Raw genomic sequence first — 14373 nt, 5'->3', positions numbered from 1 at the left:
TCAAAGTGTATTACCAGATACATCCTCTTCCACAGTGAAAAGTCGTGGCCGTGTCGACGCCGTCATTTTGAGTAATTAAGTGGAATTTTATTTTAAAAGTCAAATGATAGCATACCCTGTTTCCGGTTGATGACGACAGCCACACGAATTCGACAAAAGGTTGTTAGCAAGTTAATTTTGCGTTATTGACACAGATACGTAACAGGGTTGACATAACAGGGTTGATGTTCTTGTCTTAAAGACATCCTCCAGCGATTGTTTTACTTTTACTGTTGAAAAGCGATATCGCAAGTAAATACAGTAAATTACACACACACAAAAAAACATTGGACACACCCCCACTTATGCTATGTCATGACTTACCTGGACCACCTATTGAGATGTACTTTTTGTAAATCAGGTGTTAAATGAGGTGAAAAGGAGACTAGAGTGCCAATTTCAAATCAGCCATAACTCCCTTTGTGATGGGGGGAATGGAAGCTTGTTGTGTGCAACAGGGAGCAGCAATTGACTGCAAGCTTCCACCCCCCAAAAAACTACAAAAATTGTTAAAACGTGTTTTAACAGTTGTACCAGCTCACCTGCTTTTACACTATGAGTTGACTATTAGATGTTCAATGTTTTCTTATAATTTTAAAAGGAATAGGTTCACCATATTAAAACGAGTTCACGCTAACATATGGAATTGTTTTAAGATGGTCATACCAAGGATTATTTAGCAATCTGATTTAGAATTAAGACCCCTTTAAGATATCAAAAAAATATTGGATGAAACACTGAATTTGGCATTCCTGCTATTAGCCAATAGAAACGCATTGAATAACAGATTCACTACATGGAACAACATAGTCCCAAAAAATATCTAAGAAGGAAGTTTGTTCTGAAGTGTCTGTCCTATATCTGAGAGATATAAGAAAGATCAGGAAACATATACAGTGAGGGGAAAAAAGTATTTGATCTCCTGCTGATTTTGCACGTTTGCCCACTGACAAAGACATGATCAGTCTATAATTTTAATGGTAGGTTTATTTGAACAGTGAGAGACAGAATAACAACAAAAAAATCCTGAAAAACGCATGTCAAAAATGTTATAAATTGATTTGCATTTTAATGAGGGAAATAAGTATTTGACCCCTCTGCAAAACATGACTTAGTACTTGGTGGCAAAAACCTTGTTGGCAATCACAGAGGTCAGACGTTTCTTGTAGTTGGCCACCAGGTTTGCACACATCTCAGGAGGGATTTTGTCCCACTCCTCTCTGCAGATCTTCTCCAAGTCATTAAGGTTTCGAGCCTGAGGTTTGGCAACTCGAACCTTCAGGACCCTCCACAGATTTTCTATGGAATTAAGGTCTGGAGACTGGCTAGGCCAATCCAGGACCTTAATGTGCTTCTTCTTGAGCCACTCCTTTGTTGCCTTGGCCATGTGTTTTGGGTCATTGTCATGCTGGAATACCCATCCACAACCCATTTTCAATGGCCTGGCTGAGGGAAGGAGGTTCTCACCCAAGATTTGACGGCACATGGCGTGTCCATCGTCCCCTAATGCTGTGAAGTTGTCCTGTCCCCTTAGCAGAAAAAACACCCCCAAAGCATAATGTTTTCACCTCCATGTTTGATGGTGGGGATGGTGTTCTTGGGGTCATAGGCAGCATTCCTCCTCCTCCAAACCGGCGAGTTGAGTTAATGCCAAAGAGCTCGATTTGGTCTCATCTGACCACAACACTTTCACCCAGTTCTCCACTCTGAATCATTCAGATGTTATTGGCAAACTTCAGACGGGCCTGTATATGTGCTTTCTTGAGCAGGTGGATCTGCGAGCGCTGCAGGATTTCAGTCCTTCATGGCGTAGTGTGTTACCAATTGTTTTCTTGGTGACTATGGTCTCAGCTGCCTTGAGATCATTGACAAGATCCTCCCGTGTAGTTCTGGGCTGATTCCTCACCGTTCTCATGATCATTGCAACTCCACGAGGTGAGATCTTGCATGGAGCCCCAGGCAGAGGGAGATTGACAGTTCTTTTGTGTTTCTTCCATTTGCGAATAATCACACCAACTGTTGTCACCTTCTCACCAAGCTGCTTGGCGATGGTCTTGTAGCCCATTCCAGCCATGTGTAGGTCTACAATCTTGTCCCTGACATCATTGGAGAGCTCTTTGGTCTTGGCCATGGTGGAAAGTTTGGATTGATTGATTGCTTCTGTAGACAGGTGTCTTTTATACAGGTAACAAGCTGAGATTAGGAGCACTCCCTTTAAGAGTGTGCTCCTAATCTCAGCTCGTGAACCTGTATAAAAGACACCTGGGAGCCAGAAATCTTTCTGATTGAGAGGGGGTCAACTACTTATTTCCTTCATTAAAATGCAAATCAATTTATAACATTTTTTGACATGCGTTTTTCTGGATTTTTTTGTTGTTATTCTGTCTCTCACTGTTCAAATAAAACCTACCATTAAAATGATAGACTGATCATGTCTTTGTCAGTGGGCAAACGCACAAAATCAGCAGGGATCAAATACTTTTTTTTCCTCACTGTATATTGTTTTATATATATATATATATATATATATATATATATATATATTTTTACATGTATTTACCCCCTTATTTTAGGCACTAAACTATCATTTTGATACCAGGGAACTTCAGACGAGGCTTGTGAGGCTTGTGGGAGTCCTAGAGCAAAACGGAGAACAACACCGTGTTCGCGAGAGTCTCATCTTTCAAAAGAGTGGTCATAATAGTCCAAACCGTTCAGACTCTACAGACGTTTTCGTGAGAAGACCGATTTTCGGGATGTCTCATGGTCTGACAAGCACTGCTACCTTTCACCGCAGATGAAGAAGGGCGATATCGGCAGATGCGGTAAATTGAGAAGCAGCCCATGCAAAAAACATGTGGATTGTTTTATTATGTTAATTCGATTTCCGCGGGGGCGCGACTATTGTAGGCTAAGGGTTAAAGGACACTTGTAATATAATATATAACAGGCTTTTAAAATACAATATTGGTGCATAATTTCTATTTAAAATATCAAAAGGAGCGCAAAAATGGCACTCTATTCGTGTAATGACCTAGATGGTTGCCATCGAGACCATTCATTAGTTGTAGTGCTATCAGTCCTAAATAATATGCCATTGAATAATCAGTATTTCTATATCTGATTTTCAACTGAAGCTGTTCCACATCTTATGTCCTGGATGGATGTAAAGTGAAGTTGTTTCTACCTGACATGGCGAGGTAGTTGATGTCGTGACCAGCAGCCTTGGCGTAGGCTCCACTCTGGCCGTAGCCGGTGAGGCGTGCGTAGATCAGACGAGGGTTCTCCTTCAGTAGCTCCTCTGGACCCAGGCCCAGCTTCTCCATAACTCCTACACAGAAACACACAGTTAAAGGATACTTTACATATCTTCAAATTAGGAATAAAAGTACAGAGGAGCAACATTAAAGTGTACCATTAGCCAGGCCCAGCTTATTCAAAACCAAACACTCACACCACATACCCAGAAACAGAAGGCAACGCACCACAAAGCAACTACAGCCTCTTGCAAACAAGGGACACTGTCTGGCAGTCTATTTCTATACACTCTGCACTCATATGACCATCAGATACACCAACCACAGTGCGAACCCTGGGGAAAATGTCCTTTCAACACAGCCACCAGCTGAATAGAGTGAAGTGGGAAAGTAACTACAGCTAACTTTCAACATAGAAATACTACCAAAAATAATTTACAGAAACATGTAACAATTTACGGAGTCATCCATGAATCAACAAACTATATTTTGAAAGAGGAAGCAAAGTACTTTAAGCATATGTTGTTTTCAATTCAGTCTCCTCCATCTCCACTAACTGAAGATTGTTTTTTCTGTTAATAGTGTATTCATAGTTGATTTTGAAAAGGCCTTCGATAAAGTACGACTACAATTTAGATAGATAGATTTTTTAAATTTAAGATAATCTCTTATCCAATGGGCTAAATGTACAGGTAAAAGTCAGTAAATTAGAATATTTTGAAAAACTTGATTTATTTCAGTAATTGCATTCAAAAGGTGTAACTTGTACATTATATTTATTCATTGCACACAGACTGATGCATTCAAATGTTTATTTCATTTAATTTTGATGATTTGAAGTGGCAACAAAATGAAAATCCAAAATTCCGCAGTGTCACAAAAATTAGAATATTGTGTAAGGGTTACATTTTGAAGACACCTGGTGCCACAAACTAATCAGCTGATTAACTCAAAACACCTGCAAAGGGCTTTAAATGGTCTCTCGGTCCAGTTCTGAAGCCTACACAAACATGGGGAAGACTCAGATTTGACAGCTGTCCAAAAAGGCGACCATCGACACATTGCACAAGGAGGGAAAGACACAAAAGGTTATTGCAGAAGAGGCTGGCTGTTCTCAGAGCTCTGTGTCCAAACACATTAATAGAGAGGCAAAGGGAAGGAAAAACTGTGGTCAGAAAAAGTGTACAAGCGATAGGGATCACCGCGCCCTAGTCAAGATTGTGAAAAAAAAACCATTCAAAAATGTGGGGGAGATTCACAAGGAGTGGACAGCTGCTGGAGTCAGGGCTTCAAGATCCACCACCAAGAGACGCTTGAAAGACATGGGCTTCAACTGCCGCATACCTCGTGGTCAAGCCACTGCTGACCAAGAAACAGCGCGAAAAGCCGCCTCACCTGGGCTAAGGAAAAAAAGAGCTGGACTGCTGCTGAGTGGTCTAAAGTCATGTTTTCTGACGAAAGCAAATTTTTGCATTTCCTTTGGAAATCGAGGTCCCAGAGTCTGGAGGAAGACAGGAGAGGCACAGGATCCACGTTGCCTGAAGTTAGTGTAAAGTTTCCACCATCAGTGATGGTTTGGGGTGCCATGTCATCTGCTGGGTGTCGGTCCACTCTGTTTCCTGAGATCCAGGGTCAACGCAGCCGCTCTACCAGCAAGTTTTAGAGCACTTCATGCTTCCTGCTGCAACCTGCTCTATGGAGAATGGAGATTTCAGGTTCCAACAGGACTTGGCGCCTGCACACAGCGCAAAAATCTACCCAGTGCCTGGTTTCGACCATGGTATTTCTGTTCTAAATTGGCCAGCCAACTCCCCTGACCTTAGCCCCATAGAAAATCTGTGGGGTATTGTGAAAAGGAGATGCAGAATGCCAGACCCAACAACGCAGAAGAGTTGAAGGCCACTATCAGAGCAACCTGGGCTCTCATAACACCTGGAGCAGTGCCAGAAACCCATCGACTCCATGCCACGCCGCATTAATGCAGTAATTGAGGCAAAAGGAGCTCCAACCAAGTATTGAGTATTGTACATGCTCATATTTTTCATTTTCATACTTTTCAGTTGGCCAACATTTCTAAAAAATCCCTTTTTTGTATTAGCCTTAAGTAATATTCTAATTTTGTGACACACGGAATTTTGGATTTTCATTTGTTGCCACTTCAAATCATCAAAATTAAATGAAATAAACATTTGAATGCATCAGTCTGTGTGCAATGAATAAATATAATGTACAAGTTACACCTTTTGAATGCAATTACTGAAATAAATCAAGTTTTTCAAAATATTCTAATTTACTGACTTTTACCTGTATGTATAGTAACCCCAGGTGTAAAATAGTACGAAAGTATTAAACGGTCAAGAGGAGTAAAACAGGGTTGTCCACTATGGGCATATCTCTTTATTATGGCCATCAAAATGTTAGCTTTTAAAATCAGATCAAACAATGATATCAAGGACCTAGAAATCCAGGGCTTAAAAACAAAGGTGTCATTGTACGCTGACGACTCATGTTTTCTTTTAAATCCACAATTTGGATCCCTGCACAGCCTCAGAGGATCTAGATACATTTTCTAACGTTTCTGGATTACAACCGAACTATGATTAGTGTACCATATTACGTATTGGATCTCATGTTTCATGAGCTGAAATAAAATATCCCAGAAATGTTCCATACGCACAAAAAGCTTATATCTCTCAAATTCTGTGCACACATTTGTTTACATCCCTGTTAGTGAGCATTTCTCCTTTGCCAAGATAATCCATCCACTTGACAGGTGTGGCATATCAAGAAGCTGATTAAACAGCATGATCACTACACAGGTGCACCTTGTGGCTGGGGACAATAAAAGGCCACTCTAAAATGTGCAGTTTTGTCACACATCACAATGCCACAGATGTCTGAAGTTGAGAGAGCGTGCAATTGGAATGCTGACTGCAGGAATGTCCACCAGAGCTATTGCCAGAGAATTTAATGTTAATGTCTCTACCATAAGCCGAGGCTTAAAAATGTCGTTTTAGAGAATTTGGCAGTATGTCCAAGCGGCCTCAGAACCACAGACCATGTGCATCTACGCCAGCCCAAGGACCTCCACATTCAGCTGCTTCACCTGCGGGATCGTCTATGACAAGCCACCCGGACAGCTGATGAAACTGTGGGTTTGCACAACCGAAGAATTTCTGGCCAAACTGTCAGAAACCGTCTCAGGCAAGTTCATCTGTGTGCTTGTCAGCCTCACCTGGGTCTTGACCTGACTGCAGTTCGGCGTCATAACCGACTTCAGTGGGCAAATGCTCACCTTCGATGGCCACTGGCACGCTGGAGAAGTGTGCTCTTAACGGATGAATCCCGGCTTCAACTGTACCGGGCATATGTCAGACAGCGTGTATGGCGTCATGTGAGCGAGCGGTTTGCTGATGTCAACGTTGTGAACAGAGTGCTCCATGGTGGCGGTGGGGTTATGGTATGGGCAGGCATAAGCTACGGACAACGAACACAATTGCATTTTATCGATGGCAATTTGAATGCACAGAGATACTGTGCCAAGATCTTGAGGCCCATTGTCATGCCATTCACCTGCCGCCATCACACCATTACGCAAGGATCTGTACACAATTCCTGGAAACTGAAAATGTCCCAGTTCTTCCATGGCCTGTATGTGTCTTCTGCATTTAACCTGAGCAGAGAGCTTAGCCTTTTTTACACCAAATGATGAGAAACTCAATAAATTGTAACCCAGCACAGCAGGAGACCAGATGAGAGCAATTGATTTCACTCTGGTTTTAATTGTTGTGTTTAGTAATGGCCACATCGACACATTTAATAGGGAAATCAGTGGACTACATTTGTTTTTGGACAACTATGATTCATTAAACATTTTAGGCTTTCTACATTAAAATAAAGAGCGTTCCCTTGATTAGCAAGAAGTCTCCTTTCAAGGTAAAAAATGTTTTATGAATTTGTTGCAATTTCTGATACTATATATTGGAATGTGTCCAAAGTGCACTGCACACTTGGAAGATGTCCCTCCGAATCCAGTAGGAAATTGTTCCATTTTGATTTCTGAGCTGAAAATAAAATGCACTGGTCTACGCATTGCTGTCTATGGATAAACCTATAATGCGTCAAAGGCTTATAGGTCCATCACACGTTTCACTTTGACATGTGTGTTCTGGGCAGAACACATGTGGGAACAATCAAACTGTGTATGGGAATCCCTTCCCTGTTTTATTTATGACTTAGCCAACACCAGTTGGTGCATTCAAATGCATTTTCTTACACTGTATAGTACATCCACTCCCAATCAGACCTTGGTGAACATCTGTAACGTTGCTCTCTTCGTTTAGTAAATGATTGATACAGTACACGCATGCTCACATGTGCACACACATTATGGGTGCAGGAGTTACTGCTGGACCTTGAAAAGTAAGTTTGAATTGTACCACATGAATGGAAACAAATTACAAACCTTTAACCCTGACTCTCATCTCTATCACCTGTCAATAATTGACCATGTTTCTATAGATAAGTGGCATTCAATAACCCCATATGCCATGTCTAATCTATAAGGGGGCATTTTCACAATATGAACATCTCTGACCTTTGCGGAAGGGTTCAAGGACAACATCTGATTGGATGCAGAGTCTTTTCAGCACAGCTACTCCCTCTGGGCTCTTCAGGTTGATCGCCACCGAGCGCTTGCCTCGAGCCTGCGTGTCCATTGCCATTGCAACCTTGGTCCGGTCCACGCGGATCACCTTGGCGCCAAAGTCAGCCAGAATCATGCCGCAGAAGGGCACTGGGGCCAGGCCCGCAAGCTCGATGACACGCACACCAGCAAGCGCCATGAATCGACCCGCTGTTGTAAGATGGGTGTTCTGATGTATTGTATGTGATGTAATGAACATGCAATTCAGTGTGATACAGTGTGATTAGCCTATCATAACAAAAAGGACAATTAAAGTATATTAAAACCTTTATTAACTAGATATATTAATAGTAATTACATTTTGTTACATGCTATTGTGCATCCAAAATAGCTTGATAAAAGGTTTTGTTGAATATAAATATAATCAATGACTGCTGCGGCCAACGTACAATGAATATGGGTCATAGTTCACTTGGCAGAGTTGCTTCCACCACTATCTAGCTTCGTAGGCTAAGTTCTCTTTTGGCATGCTATGTAGATAAATAGCGAACACGCAGTACATGTGCCAATGTCTAAAGTATTCAATTTTAGTGTTTGGGCATTAGTCTATTTCATAGAAACTCAGAAACACCTACCTTTGCTGGACAACAACAAAACGTGAACAAAATATTTCTGACTACTGGCACTTCCGGATGACGCCAAACTCCTGGGGGTGCACGGGAATTGTAGTCTTTAAATAATCACTAAGCATGGAGAACTCATATATACAGTCATTGGTGGAGAATAGAAGCAAATTACATGGCTTAGGCCTATAAAACAAATAAAAAACACAGGTCAGGCATATTCAGGATGCTTTGAAAAATAAATCAACACTCAAAATTCGAAAAACTTGTTACTTTCTGGGATGACATTTTAAGTATGCTAATATTTTTTAAACATATTTTTTAGGTGGTTTGACACTTTATTCAGACAGTAATTAAATGAGATGGGTAGACAGGCAAATGGAAGAAACAGTGGGACGGTTGGAGCTAGGGATTGATCTCTGTTCTCAGGTGGAAAGTTGTATGCAACAAGTGCCGAAGAGTGTTACCACTACACCAAGGCTCTGCACAGGAAATACTAATATTAATGGTTGATTGCAGTGGGTAACTAAATCATAGATTGCAGTCTCCTTGTCCACAGACTGCTTTCAAGGTAAGGACACAAACATTTTGGATTTTGTTATTTGGGTGAACTATCTCTTTAAAATAGGGCTGGAAGAAAATCCTGCTTGCTCTCCAGGAGGGTTGGCAACCCCTGATCTATGTTTCCCAAGAGCTGGGTGTTTGAAAATGTTCTTGTTATAACAATATTTTTTTCTCAAAACCACCCAACCTTCAAGAATAATCTAATGTATATCAATATTCAGGTGGTTTATGCCTACTAGTTGAAGATCCTTGCCATCATCTTACTCTACATAGACAAAATATTATGTGTTTATGAGTTGTGCACGTGCACAATAATAAAAGGTCAAAAATTATACAGTGCATTCGGAAAGTATTCAGATCCCTTCCCTTTTTCCACATTTATATACATTACTGCCTTATTCTAAAATTGATTACATAATTTTTTCCCCTCATCAATCTATTCACAATACCCCATAATGACATAGCGAAAACATGTTTTTAGTAATTTTAAGAAATTCATAAAAAATACAAAACAGAACTACCTGATTTACATAAGTATTCAGACCATTTGCTATGAGACTCAAAATTGAGCTCAGGTGCATCCTGTTTCCATTGATCATCCTTCTGATGTTTCTACAACTCGATTGGAGTCCACCTATGGTAAATTCAATTGATTGGACATGATTTGGAAAGGCACACACCTGTCTATATAAGGTCCCACAGTTGACAAAGCATGTCAGAGCTAAAAACTAAGCAATGAGGTCGAAGGAATTGTCTGTAGAGCTCCGAGACAGGATTGTGTCGAGGCACAGATCTGGGGAAGGGTACCAAAAAATGTCTGCAGCATTGAAGGTCCCAAGAACACAGTGGCTCTATCATTCTTAAATGGAAGAAGTTTGGAACCACCAAGACTCTTCCTAGAGCTGGCCGCCCGGCCAAACTGAGCAATCGGGGGAGAAGGGCCTTGGTCAGGGAAGTGACCAAGAACCTCATGGTCACTCTGACAGAGCTCCATAGTTCCTCTGTAGAGATGGGAGAACCTTCCAGAAGGACAACCATCTCTGCAGCACTCCACCAATCAGGCCTTTATGGTAGAGTGGCCAGACGAAAACCACTCCTCAGTAAAAGGCACATGACAGCCCGCTTGGAGTTTGCCAAAAGGCACCTAAAGGACTCTCAGACCATGAGAAACAAGATTCTCTGGTCTGATGAAACCAAGATTGAACTCTTTGGCCTGAATGCAAAGCATCACGTCTGGAGGAAACCTGGCACCATCCTTACGGTGAAGCATGGTGGTGGCAGCATCATGCTGTGGTAATGTTTTTCAGCAGTAGGGACTGGGAGACTAGTCAGGATCGAAGGAAAGATGAACGGAGCAAAGTACAGAGAGATCCTTGATGAAAACCTGCTCCAGAGTGCTCAGGACCTCAGACTGGGGTGAAGGTTCACCTTCCAACAGAACAACGACCCTAAGCACAAAGCCAAGACAATGCAGGAATGGCTTCGGGACAAGTCTCTGAATGTCCTTGAGTGGCCCAGCCAGAGCCTGGACTTGAACCCGATCGAACATCTCTGGAGAGACCTGAAAATAGCTGTGCAGCGACGCTCCCCATCCAACCTGACAGAGCTTGAGAGTCTCTGCAGAGATGAATGGGAGAAACTCCTCAAAAACAGTTGTGCCAAGCTTGTAGCATCATACCCAAGAAGACTCGAGGCAGTAATCGCTGCCAAAGGTGCTTCAACAAAGTACTGAGTAAAGGGTCTGAATACTTATGTAAATGTGATTTTTCAATTTTTTATTTTTAATACTTCTGCAAAAATTTATAAAAAACTGTTTTTGATTTGTCATTATGGTGTATTGTGTGTAGATTGATGAGGGAAATGTTTTATTTAATCAATTTTAGAATAAGGCTGAATAACAGTGGGGAATAACAGTAGTGTTCTTGGTGATAAGCACAGTAATTACCCTATATTTTAACTCATTGTTAAGAATGAGAATTGTTCCACTGTATACTCTACCCATATGTACATATTACTGTCATGAGCACTCTCTCTCCCTGGTAGCAACATTAATTGCATTCAATTATCTTCCACTCTGCTCACCTCCCTCTCTCTACTCAGCCTAACTAGCTCCACCTGCCCTGCTCTGCTCTTGTTACCTGGCCAGCTGCACTGCATTTCCCACTCACCATCCTCACCTTGCCTCACTCTGTTCTAATTACTCTGCCAGCTGAACTGCATTTCCCCACTACCTCTCCCAGTATATCAAGCCCTGTTTTTCAGCCAAGCCCTGTCAGATCGTCTTCAAACCCGGACCAGTAACCTGCCTGTCTGCGCTCTGACTCCTGTTTGTGATACCGATCCTTTCTTGACTGCCTCCTTGTTCTACTGCCCCGTCTATCCCAACCTGCCTTCTGGACCTCGACTACTCTCCGATCTTCAGCCCCTCCGGTCTCCGACCACCAGATGAGCGTGCCCAGACGTTTCACCACCCTCAGCCCGATACGCCGCTCCATCACTGGGGAACACACACCTAAGCACTTGGACTGGACACCCCGGACATTTGGTGACCCCCGAGCACAGGTACCCACAGGAGGACCCTGAAAGACCCCTGACACCCCTGGGACTCCTCTTCCCGCCTGTAACCTTGAATAAAGAACTCTGAATTTGAACTTGCGCTCTTGGGTCCTCTTCTGTTCGTGACAGAACGATCTGACCATCATGGACCCAGCGCACTCCCTGACCACGATGGAGGAAGAGCCAGAGAGGACTGCCCTACAGCGACTGGAACGCTCTGAGGGAGACATAAATCGGATGGCTGGCGACATCGCTTCCCTTCTCCAGCTACAACCAGCAGCAACAACAGTTCCAACTGCAGCAACAACAGCTAGCCCAAGCCCTGCAACTACTCCAAGCCCGGCTACTCCACCTGCACCCCCCCTGGTCCTTTTGTTCCTGTACCACCGATACTCCTTCATCCCTCCGCTGGAGGTCCCAATGCTGCAGGCCCGGCAGTGCTGCCACCAGATCCCCACGCTCCTGAACCAAGGATTGGGAACCCGAACGCTTTGATGGCAACCAGAAGCAAGTAAGACCATTCTCGAGCAGCTGCCGAATCCAGTTTGCACTACAGCCCAGGACTTTCTCAACAGAGGGAGCCAAGGTGGGGTATGTCATCACACATCTCACCGGTCGAGCTCGGTTGTGGGGAACGGCGGAATTCGACCGGCAAACCCCAGCCTGTGCCTCCTTCAGTGCCTTTGAGGAGGAGATGTTAAAGGTCTTTGACCTAGGCTCGCCAACAGCCGAAGCGGTCACAAGCTCTGCTCACCATCCGTCAGGGCAATCGGACAGTGGCAGACTTCTCCATTGACTTTCGTACCCTGGCCAGTCAAAGCTCGTTTAACCCAGAGGCACTGGTGCAAGCCTTCCTCCATAGCCTGGCGGACTATATCAAGGACGAGCTTGTTTCCCATGACCCGCCCTCAACGCTTGATGCCGCCATTGACCTTGCCGTCTCGCATTGACCGCCGTACAGACCCGGGAGGAGGGAGAAGGGCCGTCTCAGTCAACCTGCCATCCGTACTCGGGTCGATACCGCTTCTGTCCAGCCCCTGCCTGTCAAGTCCCATAGCCAACTCAATCAGCCTGAGCCCATGGAGATTGGCCGTGCCTCTCTGACTCCCGAGGAGCGTCGGCGCCGTCTAAGCTCCAACCTTTGCCTCTACTGTGGTGGCGAGAATCACCGTGTCGCTACTTGTCCGGCAAAAGCCGCAGCTCACCAGGTGTAGGGGAGATCCGGGTGAGCTCAACAAGCCTTCAGTCTCCCTCCATCCGAAAGACCCTGCTTCATCTCCGCCTTCAGCTTTCTGACAAGACTCATACATTGGCCGCCCTTGTGGATTCCGGGCCGAAGCAAACATCATGGACCCTGAGCTTGCACAGCAACTGGGCGTGAACCATCATCAACTGACACAACCCATTCCTGCACGAGCCCTGGATGGGCATCATCTTGGCACTGTCACTCATATCTCCGCCCCTGTGACAATCCTGCTGTCAGGAAACCACCAGGAGTCCATCCAGTTTCACCTCCTACACTCACCTGGCCAACCACTCATTCTTGGATACCCGTGGCTCCGTCAGCACAACCCCCACATCGACTGGGAGACAGGAACAGTCCGTGAGTGGGGAAGGAGTTGTCACCAGACCTGTTTAAGGGGGCCACCCTGCCCGTTCACCGGGAAGGATCTAGCGCTACCTCCGACATATCCAATGTTCCGGCCTGTTACCACAGCCTGAAAGAGGTGTTCAACAAATCCAAGGCGACATCTCTACCCCCACACAGACCCTATGACTGCGCGATTGATCTCCTGCCTGGCACAGCACCTCCCAAGGGTCGTCTGTATTCACTGTCAGCCCCGGAAAGAAAGGCCATGGAGGACTACATTAATGACTCTCTGCCTCCGGGATAATTAGACCGTCGTCTTCCCTCGCAGGGAGCGGGATTCTTCTTTGTCGGCAAGAAGGACGGTTCTCTTCGTCCATGCATAGATTACCGGGGTCTGAACGACATCACGGTTAAGAATCGCTACCACTGCCCTTACTTTCGTCTGCCTTCGAACTGCTGCAGGGAGCCACTGTATTCACTAAGCTGGACCTTCGCAATGCCTACCATCTGGTGCGGATGAGGAGGGAGACGAATGGAAGACAGCGTTCAACACACCAACCGGCCACTATGAATATCTCGTCATGCCCTTCGGCCTCACCAATGCCCCAGCAGTTTTTCAAGCCCTAGTGAATGATATCCTCAGGGGACATGCTAAATACGTTCGTATTTGTGTACCTTGACGATATTTTAATATTCTCAAAGACTCTGTCAGAACACACGCACCACGTCCGGTTGGTCCTGCGCCGCCTGCTGGAGAACTCTCTTTTCGTGAAGGCAGAGAAGTGCGAGTTCCATGCCAAGACCGTTTCATTCCTGGGGTATGTGGTGACCGAGGGCAGCATTCAGATGGATCTCACGAAGGTGTCGGCTGTCACTTCCTGGCCAGTTCCTGAGTCTCGGAAGAAGTTGCAACAGTTCCTGGGCTTTGCCAACTTTTATAGGAGATTCATCAGAAACTATAGCACAGTGGCTGCACCCCTCACGGCGCTAACCAGCACTAAACAACCGTACCAATGGACATCAGCTGCTGATAAGGCCTTCAATATCCTCAAGACATGTTTCACTTCTGCTCCCATCCTCCAGATGCCAGATGCAGCA

At 44.4% G+C, this 14373-nt stretch overlaps 1 protein-coding gene across 3 annotated transcripts in view; it reads right to left on the bottom strand.

The window, feature by feature from the left end:
• Positions 1–8662, bottom strand: part of amacr (alpha-methylacyl-CoA racemase) — a 35501-nt gene extending 26839 nt beyond the window's left edge. Inside the window, exons 1-3 of one of the 3 annotated variants that reach the window (XM_041897858.1) lie at positions 8577–8662; positions 7894–8229; positions 3227–3370 (exon numbers count right to left, since the gene is read on the bottom strand). In XM_041897858.1, the coding sequence (XP_041753792.1) occupies positions 3227–3370; positions 7894–8200 (451 nt within the window). In that variant the 5' untranslated portion in view covers positions 8201–8229; positions 8577–8662. The remainder of the gene's footprint in view (positions 1–3226; positions 3371–7893; positions 8230–8576) is intronic. The other 2 variants (XM_041897859.1, XM_041897860.1) reach the window with 2 other exon arrangements.
• Between the last annotated feature and the right edge of the window lie 5711 nt (positions 8663–14373).

This window comes from Coregonus clupeaformis, chromosome 15 (genome assembly GCF_020615455.1).
Source record: "Coregonus clupeaformis isolate EN_2021a chromosome 15, ASM2061545v1, whole genome shotgun sequence".
Lineage (NCBI taxonomy): Eukaryota > Metazoa > Chordata > Actinopteri > Salmoniformes > Salmonidae > Coregonus > Coregonus clupeaformis.
This window is presented reverse-complemented; position numbering and strand designations above follow the sequence as displayed.